At 40.8% G+C, this 13,003-nt stretch overlaps 1 protein-coding gene across 1 annotated transcript; it reads right to left on the bottom strand.

Moving 5' to 3' along the window:
- Positions 1-644: 644 nt before the first annotated feature.
- On the bottom strand, positions 645-4,107 carry LOC107760451 (CDT1-like protein a, chloroplastic; the record flags this gene model as incomplete). Its single annotated transcript, XM_016578500.2, has 7 exons — positions 645-955; positions 1,116-1,206; positions 1,285-1,486; positions 1,673-2,377; positions 3,138-3,372; positions 3,475-3,585; positions 3,803-4,107. Coding segments are annotated over 7 exons (1,734 nt in total), but the record flags the coding sequence as incomplete, so codon positions are not given.
- Between the last annotated feature and the right edge of the window lie 8,896 nt (positions 4,108-13,003).

The raw sequence follows: 13,003 nt of genomic DNA, 5'->3' as shown, positions 1-13,003 counted from the left end.
TCTATATCTTCTGCACATGCTCTTTGCCAGCTACTGTCAAGGAAAATAACAACGTTTTGATATATAGCTCGGTAACAAATGGCTCTAGGCTCATGAATAACATCAAGTATATAATATGATATCTCAGTGCCCGGGGCTAGGGCTGTTCATTCGGATCGGATATCCGAAATCCGAACCGATCCATTCAATTTCAGATTGGATCGGATTTCGAATTGTGTTTATTAAAATCTCGAATTTCGGATCAGATTCCGGATTGGTATATTTTAATCCGATCCGAAATCCAAAATTATTAGGGCATGTATAAATACTACACTTTAATTTCGGATAGTCAGTACTACCTTTACATCTAACCTCCAAGTTATTACCTTTACAATTGCTAGATTTAACTATATTGGTACCATAATACTCTCATAATTGCATAAACGTGAATTTTTCTTAATGTATTGCCTCTTTTACAAAAGAAATATACATATTAGTTTAACTTTAAGGCATAATAATACGATCCGATCCGATCCAAATTTTAAATCCGATCCGATATAATTCGGATCGGATTCGGATTGCATTTTCTAGAATCTGAAATCCGAATCCGAAATGTGCTAAATCCGATCCGATCCGATCCGCGCACAGCCCTACCCGGGGCCATATACAAGGACTAACAAAATCTTATTCCAAGAGAAGCTCAGTACTATATACAAGGAGAACATATCTAAATCTTCAAACAGTAGCCCTTATTAGCCCTAACTTGCAAGCTGACTTAGGTCTTGGTTAAATAATAATTGCACTGTACTAAACGGTACTGCTGCAATCTGCATCCATGAATGCTGCACTAGAGAAGAATATATTGAATTGTTAATCTAATTTAACAAAGTTTTATATACGACCATCTTCTTGTTTCTCTAATTTCGCTTCAGCTAGTCTTGTGCGTAGTTCTTTAGGACTTGATATCTGGTTAACACTGCAAAAGAAAACAAAACTAATGACATCAAGCCTCGTAGTTGTGACTGCAAAAACAGTATCAACTGGCATTTAATCCTTGAACGCTCGTTGCTTATCATTTTAACCAAATATGTAGAAAAATTATCAGGCAGGCACTCTTAAGGAGAAACAAGCTTTACCATAAGAGAAGATCTCCACTAGCTGCCACCTTTTTGTAAATCCATTCAGGAGCAAGTTCTTGCAATAAGCTGAGTTTCTCTTCAACTTCTCCTGCAAACATAAAACATACAGATTCAAGTCAGATGCAGTTTCCAAGATATGCAGCGAAATGATTGTATCCAGGCTTACTTCTATCAGCAATCTCTAGATGGCTTGAAATTACTTTATGAATAAGTTTCTCTTTTGTAATCACCATGCGTCTTCCTGATTGAAATAGGAAATATATCATGTCAAAAAATTTAGGCAAGCTTGAAATCATCTGCTTGCGCCATTTTGCTTGGGATAAGGCTGGATCTTGCTCCTCTAGCTTCTTCCTCTCTTTTTGTAGTATCTGCAGAGCAATGAAGCATTTGTCACTGGCACTCAATAGTGGACTTAGAAATATGGATATTCCAATTCCTCTCCGTTTAATAACTAGGGAATAAACTTCATCTAAGTTACAAACTTAGGTGAAATTAATCTAGAAAAAGTAATATCATTATGGAAATTAATCTTAGAAAGTTCATTTGTGTCTAACCGACTGCAGAAGATCCTTCAGAAAAATGTCGATGATATCACTATTTATTGGCAATCCTGCACCCTCACACGCTTTATCAGTAACCTTTGAACTCTTCACAGGAGTATTGAAGTTCAAAGACCTATTACAAGGAGGTCGCCTAACTAGCTTGCTTGGTGATTCAGTTGAATCACTATTAGGACTCGTACATCTCTTGGGGGATTGAGGCATAGGGGTAGAAGTCATCAGTTTTTCTGGTGTAGATGTAAGTCCTTCTTGAGTTCCTTCAGCAGTTAATAAAGCATATCCATCATCGCCCTTTATATTCTTCATTGGAGTGGCAGGCAGAGGAGACAGCAGTAAAGTATCGAAAGCAACCACTTGCGATGAGTTTTTAACTGTGCTAGTTTGCGTTGTAGGCATTTTAGAAGGGCATTTATCAGAAGCTGTTGAGGTTCTTTTGTTATTGGAACTTTTAGCTATTTGGCATTCCGTGACTGGTGGGTGTTGCTTGGCATTCTCCGTTTCACCAATTGATACTTGGCATGAAAATCTTCTTTTGAAAGATTGAGACAGGTGAGATGCAGATGCTTGCTGCTCCGGCACTGAACCAATTGGTGTTTCACTTATCAACTGTGAGCCAGCTGATCCAGATGAATTTGTCAATACTTCGTGCCTTGACTCACCGAATGGTCCAGGTAGTGCTTCCTCTGGAATGTCATCTCCCTGCATCCAGAAAATAGTATTCCTTAAAATCACCAGCTTTATAGAAAAGGAAATTTATATAACTAACACCTCTCCTTCCATTTCTACTAAAGGACTTTGGGAAGAAGAGAAGATCGGGAAGAACCGTTCAAATAAATGTTCGTAAGTCTTAATTGCCAACATGCCAGCCACTATAGCAACTCTTCATGCTGGTTATTCAATCAGCCAAGCAGCTGTGATTTTATCAAAACTGTGTGCAAACAGTAAGGTAAATCTAATACTTCGTCAAATTAGTAGGCTTTTCTTTTTATGTGGTGATAACATTATCAACTGCTTCATGTCTGAATCTATTCCAGAAATAAAGTTAAAAATATATGTTTAATCCCCTAAAAGCTTTGTCATGTAGTATTCAGTTTAACTAAAGTTTGTAGAAAGGCATGAAAAGTTTTCTTCAGATGCCAGTAGTCAAACACAATGCATCAATGTAGAAAAATCTGCAAATGAAATTCATTGCTGCGCTCTCTTTAAGTTAGTTTCACTTTAGCTATGGTTTCCATAAAAAAAATTAACATAAAGCATGGGGTAGAGGTAAATATGCGAAGCATTTAAACAATTTTGTCACATGTATGTGTATAAAACTGAAAAAACATGACACCAGATAAGTATAGTCAGATCAAACCAACACTAAAACACCAACCTCATTTCTAACATTGACCTAAAATTTGAAGTCTCAACAAAATGTTAAATGCAAAGTCTATAATTTGAAAGAAAAATTTCTCACCTGAGGATGGGATATTAAAAAGTTCAAAAGCCGTGTCCGGAAGACTTTCCTTTGCTGATCAGAGCTACTACTTGATTTCAGCTTCTCGTCAATTTCAACTGCATTAGCATTTAATGCAATATGAAGTTCAGGCTTCATACAATACGTACGTTCATCGCACACAAGGATTTTTTTAATCTCAATTGCCTCAGGTAAAATAAACTTCAGCTGCGCTAAATGAGCGTAAGAAAATCTCCTGCAAAAAATTAATGATAAGCTAGAGAATTAACAACAATTGACAGAGAAGTTGTCAATAGAAAAAGTTGCATTCAGAGTACGTTGTCATCATTTTGTTTACCTATCAGTTAACCACTCAATTTTGGAACTAATGTTTGTGAATGTTGTGGAAGAACTCTTAAACTGCAGCAGACTGTCCAAGCTACTAAAGAACGTATCTAACAATTCGTACCTGCACACATACACTAATGTCAAAATTAAGGAGAACAAACTACTTCCTCCATCCAAATCAATTTGACCCTCCATCCCATTTTATATGATGCACTTTGGAGTTCTAATAACAAGTTTAAAATTAGATTATTTCTAAATACACAATGGTATAAATTTGAACTAGTATTATTTCAGAAACTATTTATTCTATATACAATTTTTTCATTTGAAACACTTACTTTTCTGGTAGCTTTACTGGGTGAGTAGGCTTCTTGGGTTTGGCTTTCGAAGAGCCCGAGAAAGAAGAGACCCCATGGGATTTACCGGAGCTCAATAACCTGTCGGGTTGGGGAGTTGGGTGGTTTAGATCCGACTTGCAGAACTTCTGCGTGGCTTGCCGGACTTGTTTTAAGGAGAAGGCGGCATTGCGGTTCCGAGTCCGGCGAGGATGATCAATGGGCTTCTCGGGGGTCTTGGTGTTCCATGCATCCTGACACGGAGCCCCGGCGTAATTCGGGTCGGATTGTTTTGAGAGGTGTAAGGATAAATATTAGGATTGGCCTGAAGATGTTGTAAGTATTCTATCATTAGAGTCTTATTCTAATGATAGAATAAGAAACTCATGTATATATTAATGTATTTGCACACGAGAATATGAGTTGAGAAGCGTTTTCTAAATGGTATCAAGAGCCATTAGAGGTTAAACCAACCCAATTTTTTTCTACGCTTCCATGGGTGAAAACAACAGCTCTTCAATGGCTTCAAGCCTATCTGTTGTCTCTCCTTCTCCAAATCTCGCACATCAATTGCCTGTGAAACTCACATCTTCAAACTTTCTTCTGTGGAAGACACAGTTTATGCCTATGGTATATGCATGTGGTTTGAACCATCACATTGATGATAGTAAACAGATGCCAACACAATTCCTAGATGATACTAATACCAAACCCAACCCGGCCTATACGGTTTGGTTACGTGAAGATCAACTTGTTTTAAGTTGCATTGTTGCTTCTGTTTCAGAAAGTATCTTGCCTCAGTTGGTTGGAGCAGCAACTGCTCGTGACGCTTGGAATAAGCTTGTTGCTGCATATGCTTCCGGCTCAAAGCCACAGATTCGTGACCTTAAGACGCAGTTGCACACTTTGCGTCGTGATAATGCCAGTATTGAGTCATATGTGCAAAAGGCAAAGGCAATAACAGATAAGTTGGCTGCATTGCAACATCCAGTTCCTAATGATGATCTGGTGGAATTTGTTCTTGCTGGACTAGGACCTGTTTATCGTCCTTTTACTAGGTCGCTTGAATCGCGTCAAGAGGATATTACTTTTGATGCATTATATGGATTGTTATAGAATGAAGAACGGCAGTTAAAAAGGGATGAAGCCATTACTGTCACTGCACCTACAGCACAATTTACTCATAGTTCCTTTTCTGCTACTCGTGGACGTGGTAGAGGCTGAGGGGGTCGAGGTCGTGGACGCTCCTCCAATCAAGGCTTTAATCAATTTTCTCAACATCGTGGGTCTCAAAATTCTACTCAACAGACCAATACTACTCAATCCCAAGCCCCGGACATGTCTGGAATTATTTGCCATAACTGTGAAGGCAAAGGTCATATTGCACGCGCATGTCCATCTCCTAAAATTAGCAATGGCAACAAAACTTCGAGACCACCTGTTTCCAATTTAGCAAGAACCCCTTCTGCCCAAGACTGGGTAATGGATAGTGGCACCACACACCATCTTACAGCTGACCTTGATAACTTGGGTATTCATTCCGAATACCAAGGTCCTGAAGAAGTCACATTAGGTAATGGTTCCAAACTTCCTATTTCTCACGTTGGTAAAAGCTCTGTTATTATTTCTGACAAAAAGTTCAATCTTGATGATATCTTACATGTTCCAACTGCTACTCAAAATTTATTATCTATCAGTTCTTTTACTAAATCTAACCAAGTTTCAATTGAATTCTTTCCTAACCATTTTTTGATTAAGGACTTGGTGACGAGGGCAATACTGCACACAGGTCCTGATAAAGCTGGATTATATTCTCTTCCTATGTGGAAGTCATCTGCACCTGCTTCTTATGCTGCGTCTCTTGGGGTTTGGCATGCTCGTTTGGCTCATACATCCTATCCTACAGTTTGTCAAACATTATCATCTAGCATCATCGTCCCTTCATTTAAATCTTCTCGTTTATGTTCTACATGTGCTGTTAGTAAGAGTCATAAAGTTCCTTTTTGTGAGTCTAGTTTTCAAGCCTCCGGGCCTTTAGATTTAGTTTGTTCAGATGTTTGGGGTCCTGCTCCAGTTTTTTCTAGTGACGGCTATCGATATTATGTGATTTTCTTTGATCACTTTAGCAAATATACATGGATTTATTTTCTTCGCTTTAAATCTGAGGTCCTTTCAATTTTTATGCAATTTCGCACACTTGTTGAAAAATATTTTGGTCGTCCTATTAAAAGTTTTCAAGCTGATTAGGGAGGGGAATATCAAGCCTTAACAAATTATTTGAGAGATAATGGAATTGTGCAACGTTCCTCATGTCCGTATACCCCCGAACAAAATGGTTGTGCCGAAAGAAAGCATAGGCATATTGTTGAAACTGGCCGAGCTTTGCTACATCATGCTAATGTCCCACACAAATTTTGGACAAATGCATTTGATACTGCTATGTATACTATTAATCGTCTACCAACCCCACGCTTAGGAAATAAAACTCCATTTCATATGTTGTTTAAAACCGATCCAGATTACTCTCTGTTGCGTATTTTTGGTTGCCTTTATTTCCCATGGCTTCGTCCTTATACAAAGGATAAATTGTCTCCTCGATCCAAACCATGTGTATTTTTGGGCTATAGTAAGTTACATAAAGGGTACAAATGCTTTGACCCAGTTTCTTCAAAATTTTACGTTTCTCGTCATGTAATCTTTGATGAAAATATTTTTCCATTTGTTTCACAGGATGTCGTGGTGCCTCTCTATACCCAATGCTAAATCTGAATCTCTAAATGTGAAGTTGCCATTCCAGCCTCTTGCTGACCCTTCAAGTCTTCAACCATATCTGCCACAACTTTCATCCCTATCGCATACATCGAATCCGCCTTCACCCTCTCCACCTGCAGAATCTTTGTCTAAGTACCCATCCTCATCATCTGTTGATCCTACTCATGGACATACAATTGCTATTGATCAACCTTTACAAGTTAGAGTATCTTATGGTGTAGACTTGATGTCACCCACTCTTGTTGAAGAAAATCCTCTATCTGGTACAATGCACTCTCTTGATCTTGGAGACACTTCAACTGCTACACTACAACCAGCAGCTCCGGCTTCGCAAAAGATGGTCACACGATCACAAACAGGCTTACTAAAGCCTAAGAAGCCATTTTCCATGTTTGTTTTGACACCAACATCAGCAATAATGGAACCTTCTTGCTACTCACAGGCTATCAAGGATATTTATTGGCGTCGCTCCATGTCAGAGGAGTATAATGCCCTTATTCACAATGGTACTTGGGAACTAGTTCCACCATCGCCATCTCACAACGTCATTGGTTGTAAGTGGGTATTCAAGACAAAGTTAAAGTCGGATGGTTCATTGGATCGCTATAAAGCAAGGCTTGTGGCTAAAGAATATCATCAACGACCGGACATCGATTTTTCCGACACATTTAGTCCAGTTGTTAAGCCGGCCACCATACGATTGTTGTTATCCTTGGTAGTGTCTCATCAGTGGCACATTACTCAACTGGATATTTCTAATGCCTTTCTTCATGGAAACTTAGATGAGACTGTATATATGTCTCAACCTCCCGGATTTATTGATCCTACTCGTCCAGATCATGTTTGTTTACTTAAACGATCTCTCTACGACCTCAAACAGGCCCCACGTATGTGGAATAAGCGTTTAGCTGATGAACTTCTTTCTCTAGGCTTGGTGGGATCCAAAACCGATAGTTCTCTGTTCTATATGCCGAACGCCGATGGCAAGCTATTTTGTTTAATATATGTTGATGACATTTTAGTTATGGGTTCTAATTCTGCTCATATTGCAGCTCTTATTGCCAAACTACAAACTCAATTTGCTATTAGAAATTTGGGGAAATTATCTTATTTCTTGGGCATTCAAGCCAACTGGACGCACGAAGGATTACATTTGTCGCAAGGTAAGTATGTTAACGACCTTCTTAATCGTGTGAAAATGGGGTCGTGTGGTCCTGTCTCCACACCAGCTTCAACCTCATCCAAGCTCTCCACAACTGGTGGACGTCCATTTCATGATCAGACTCTCTATAGGAGTACCGTTGGAGCTTTACAATACTTGACGTTTACTAGACCCGATATAGCGTATGCGGTTAACAAAGTTTCACAGTTTATGCATTGTCCTATGGATTCTCTGGCTTGTTTCATGGTTATAGTGATTCAGATTGGGTAGGTGATGTTGATGATCGCAAGTCTACCACTGGCTTCGCCATTTTTCTTGGCTCTAATTTGATTTTATGGGCTTCTCGAAAGCAAAAAGCTGTATGGCGATCGAGCACAAAGGCTGAATATCATGCATTAGCTGCTGCTACCTCTAAGATGACATGGGTTGAGCTTCTCCTCCGAGAGATTGGATGCTTTACCACCTCTATTCCCATTCTCTGGTGTGATAATCTTAGTGCTACCTACTTGACTGCTAATCCCATTTTTCATTCTCGAACAAAACATATGGAAATCGATTTTCATTTTGTCCGTGACAAGGTTCGTGGAAAGTCTTTGTCGGTCAGGTATGTGAGTTCTCATGATCAAGTGGCCGATGCTCTCACCAAGCCTTTGTCCAAGGTTCGCTTCCAAGATTTGAAGCGCAAGTTGACAGTTGTTCCACACCCTGCTCAACTTGAGGGGGCGTGTAAGGATAATGTCACGTAGGAGTTTGTGTGGAAGTCTATTTGTACGTAATTGCTGAATATTAGGATTGGCCTGAAGATATTGTAAGTATTCTATCATTAGGAGTCCTTAGCAGTCACAACTTTAGAGTCTTATTATCTAAGAAACTCATGTATATATTAATGTATTTGCACACGAGAATATGAGTTGAGAAGCGTTTTCTAAAAGAGGGATAGTTTCGAGGTAGGGAAGAGTTGTTTCTTGGATAAATAAGAAGATTGAGAAGACTCCATGGATGAGCAATAACAACAATGGCAAAGTGAACCGCGATTTTGTGTGTATCTGTTATAAGGCTCTTTTGGCGGGAGTGCTGAGGTGGAAGCTGATGTGTCTCCTGTGCCATGTCAGACTTCGCGCCAAATTTTCCCAGGCCCAAAGGCAAGAGAGTCAACGAAAAGGCCCATGGGCCGTTCTTTATTATCCGAGGTTTACATAAATTTGGTAAGAAATCATATCTTATTCGCATTTACAATTTAAATTAAAAAAATGATTCTATGAAATTTACTTGTGTATTTTTTACAGATTTTTCTGTGTTATTATCGATCTCAGGTAAAAAATGTTATATAATAAAATAATATTTATAATGGACTACAAACCAACTCTCCCGTAATTTGGACCCTAACATTTCCTCGCTCGATTTTTTTGTTCCTATACACTATATGAAACCTTATTAATAAAAATGTTCATGTTATGGTATTTATCCGACCTAAACACGTTTTAGTTACAAAACATATACAGTACACCTTAAAAGACTCTCAATCCATTATTAGTGCCTTAAATCAAGGGATTTAGTTACACCATTTTCCTTTTTTCTCTCCTCTCTCCCCTTTTCTCTCTAGATTGAACTTATGTTTAGGGATTTAGAGAGGAGAAGTATTCAGCAAGCGAATTTAATTCCTCAGATCTCGAGTACCGTCACCCTCTTTTTCTCCCCATATCTCATCTTCTATCTCTCTTTTCCTTCTCTCACCTCCAACTGGCAATTTATGTCGACTTGCTATTTTTTCCATTGACATAGGACTAGCTAAAAAATTTAATGAAATTTATAGGTTATTGAGGGCTTGTTGAGAAGAGATCTAGGATGCGGTTGAGAAAAAATGTGAAGAAAGAGTGACAAGTTAAATAAGTTACATTCTGCCTTTTTTTTGGACTATAGGTACCACTGCCCATTATCAGCTAAATGAATATTAATTGCTCCTTAGTGTGATGACCCGCCATGTCATCATGCCACATAGGCGCCATTTGGCATATATTAATGCCATGTGGAAGCTTACATAAGAAGAATGCTAGCATTTGTGAGAAGATTCTAGAGAGGTATGGACATTTCCTTAGGAAGAACCTAGATCCTTATTGATTTGCTAGGAAAGTGCTTGGAATCTTCTAGGCTTGTAGAGAATTCTAGAAAAAGCTCTTATCTTGTAAATATCAAGGACTTGTGTAATAATTAATATTTACACACTAGCCCCTAGAAAACTAGTATATAAAGGGGGTCATTCATTTGTAATTCATCAAGCAAACAATTCAAGTTCTCTCTAATACAAAGCTTCCTTGAACAATTCTCTTATGTTCTTTCTTCCATTCTCTTAGCAATCTTAAAGGTAGTAAGGCTGACTTGGCATAGCAAGAACGTGAGTAAGTTGTGCAAGATCGTGAGCGAGTTGTCAAGTGCTGCACGTGTACTTAGTTAACAACTAAGGACGTGACAACGTGGTATCAGAGCGAAGGTTTCAACTAAGGGAATGACGAACGGTGGAGAAATTAACGTTGCCAACACCCAAGCCAACGTCATCCAGGATGCTGCTGGCAAGAGCGGCCATAGCAAAAAGTGGAATGCCACCAACAAGAGCCAGGAGGTGCCACCTGAGGTTGTGTCAAACGAAGGGCTTACATCCCAAGAACCATCTACCACTGAGGCGAGCGAGGATGAAGTGGAGGTCCTTCCAGAGGACGTCTCGCTCGGTAAAGAGTGAGTGATGAAGATGAACGCGAGGATGGATGCCATGGAGATATTTCGCCAACGCTTGGGGAAGGTGGAAGGCACCCTTAATGTTCTTGAGGGGCACACTCTTGAAGAGATTGAGAGTATCCGAAATGACTTGGAGGGACGTACACAGACTGAGATGGAACTAAGGCAAACCATCACTGCCTTAGAGTGCAGACTCATGGAGGCTTTGAGTACTATCGATGCTATGAAGGCAAAGATAGAGTCACTCGAGGAGCATGTCAATGCTGGCATGACCGAGGTAGCCAACAATGTTGTGGTGACGAGGGAGGCCAAGATCGAGGCTCCTAAACCCCCGGTGTTCAAAGGTGTTCGTGATGCACAAGAAGTGGAAAACTTCTTTTGGCACTTGGAGAACTACTTCAGGCACGGCAAATTGAGGGACGATGAGGCCAAGATCAATACTACGGTATTGTACCTCTCAGAGACTGTCATGCTATGGTGGAGAAGGAAGATGGCCAACGTGGATAAAGGTCTAGGTACTATTAGCACATGGGATCAGTTCAAAGTGGAGTTCAAGTGACAGTTCTTTCCAAACAATGTCTTGTACGAGGCAAGGCGCAAGCTTAGGGAATTGAAGCAAACATGGAGCATACGTAACTATGTTAAGAAGTTCACTACCCTTATGCTTCAAATCCCCAACATGACCCATGATGACTTGTTGTTCCACTTCATGGACGGGTTGCAAAATTGGGCTAAGCAGGAGTTACAATGCCGACAAGTCACTGATATAGACCAAGCCATAGTGGAGGCCGAATCATTGATGGACTTCAGGCATGACAAGCACGACAAAGGCAATGGCAAGGAGTCAAAGGTTAACAATGTCAAAGGTGGGGGAGACCGTGGAAAAGGCAAGGAGATACAACAACAATACTCCAAGACTCAAGATTTCAAAAAGTCGAGTGGCCGTCAGGGCTACGCCGAGAAGAAGGCACAGGTCGAAAAGAAGGGATGCAATATATGCAGAGGGCCACATAGCTTCAGGAATTATCTTGACCTCAAGAGCTTCAGTGCCATGGTACGTGAGCGGAAGGAGCAGCCACAAGGAGAGAGTCCGGGAACCGCACAGTTGGGTATGATCGGATTATATGGTGCTGTCACGAAGCAAGCTATCCAACCTACCAAGAATGGCAATCAGTACGTGGATCTCACTATCAACAACAAGCCCGCTCGTGCAATGGTGGACACTGGAGCAACTCATAATTTTGTGACTGAGGCTGCAGCAAAGAGACTGGAATTGAAGCTTGCTCCAACCAACTCTCGCATCAAGACCGTGAATGCCGAGATACAAAATGCTCGTGGGGTAGCTAATGGAGTTGGTGTCAAATTGGGAACTTGGAAAGGTATGACAAACTTTACCGTAACCGCTATGTATATCTTCGACATCATACTGGGACAAGAGTTCTTTAGACATTGTCATACTTTAATCGACCCCTACCTCCAACGTCTCTTGGTTATGGAGCGAGAAGGAGCTTGCATGGTACCTACAGTGACTATGCCACACGGACAGATCCAAGCACAACTCTCAGCTATGCAGGTTGTCAAGGGGATCAAGAAAGGGGAGCCCACATTCGTGGCAACCATTGCAAGTCTAGAGGAAGACAAGAATTTTCAAGAGACAGTGCCGCCTTGCATAGAGAAGTTGCTTGAAGAGAACAAAGATGTCATGCCCGAGGAGTTGCCTAAGCACTTACCGCCTAGGCGAGAGGTGGATCACAAGATTGAGTTGGAGCCAGGGCTAAACCACCCGCATTTGCCCCATATCCTATGGCACCGCCCGAGCTGGAGGAGCTCAAGAAACAATTGAAAGAGTTGTTGGATGCTGGTCACATTCGCCCATCAAAAGCACCTTTCGGCGCACCAGTATTGTTCCAGAAGAAGAAGGATGGATCGCTGCGTTTGTGCAAAGACTACCGAGCACTTAATAAGGTCACCGTGAAAAATAAGTACCCAATCCCGCTCATTGCTGACTTGTTCGATAGACTTGGGCAAGCCAAGTACTTTACCAAGGTAGATCTTTGAAAGGGCTACTACCAGGTTCGCATTGCGGAAGAGGATGAGCCAAAGACAGCATGTGTGACGAGATATGGAGCCTTTGAGTGGTTGGTGATGCCCTTCGGCTTAACCAATGCACCGACCATATTTTTCACCCTTATGAACAAGATCTTCCATCCCTACCTTGATCAGTTCGTGGTAGTCTACCTAGACGACATAGTCATCTACAACAACACCTTGGAGGAGCACATGAAACACTTAAGGAAGGTTTTCCAAGTCTTGCGAGAGAACGAGCTATACATCAAGAGGGAGAAATGTGAGTTCGCGCAATCAAAGGTGCACTTCTTGGGCCATGTCGTTAGCAATGGCGAGCTACACATGGACGATGCTAAGGTACGTGCTATCCAGGAGTGGGAGGCACCCATAAAGGTAACTGAGTTGAGATCCTTCATTGGCCTTGTCAACTACTATCGCTGGTTCATCAGTGGATACTCAGCAAAGGCCGCACC

Source organism: Nicotiana tabacum, chromosome 22 (genome assembly GCF_000715075.1).
Source record: "Nicotiana tabacum cultivar K326 chromosome 22, ASM71507v2, whole genome shotgun sequence".
NCBI lineage: Eukaryota > Viridiplantae > Streptophyta > Magnoliopsida > Solanales > Solanaceae > Nicotiana > Nicotiana tabacum.
This window is presented reverse-complemented; position numbering and strand designations above follow the sequence as displayed.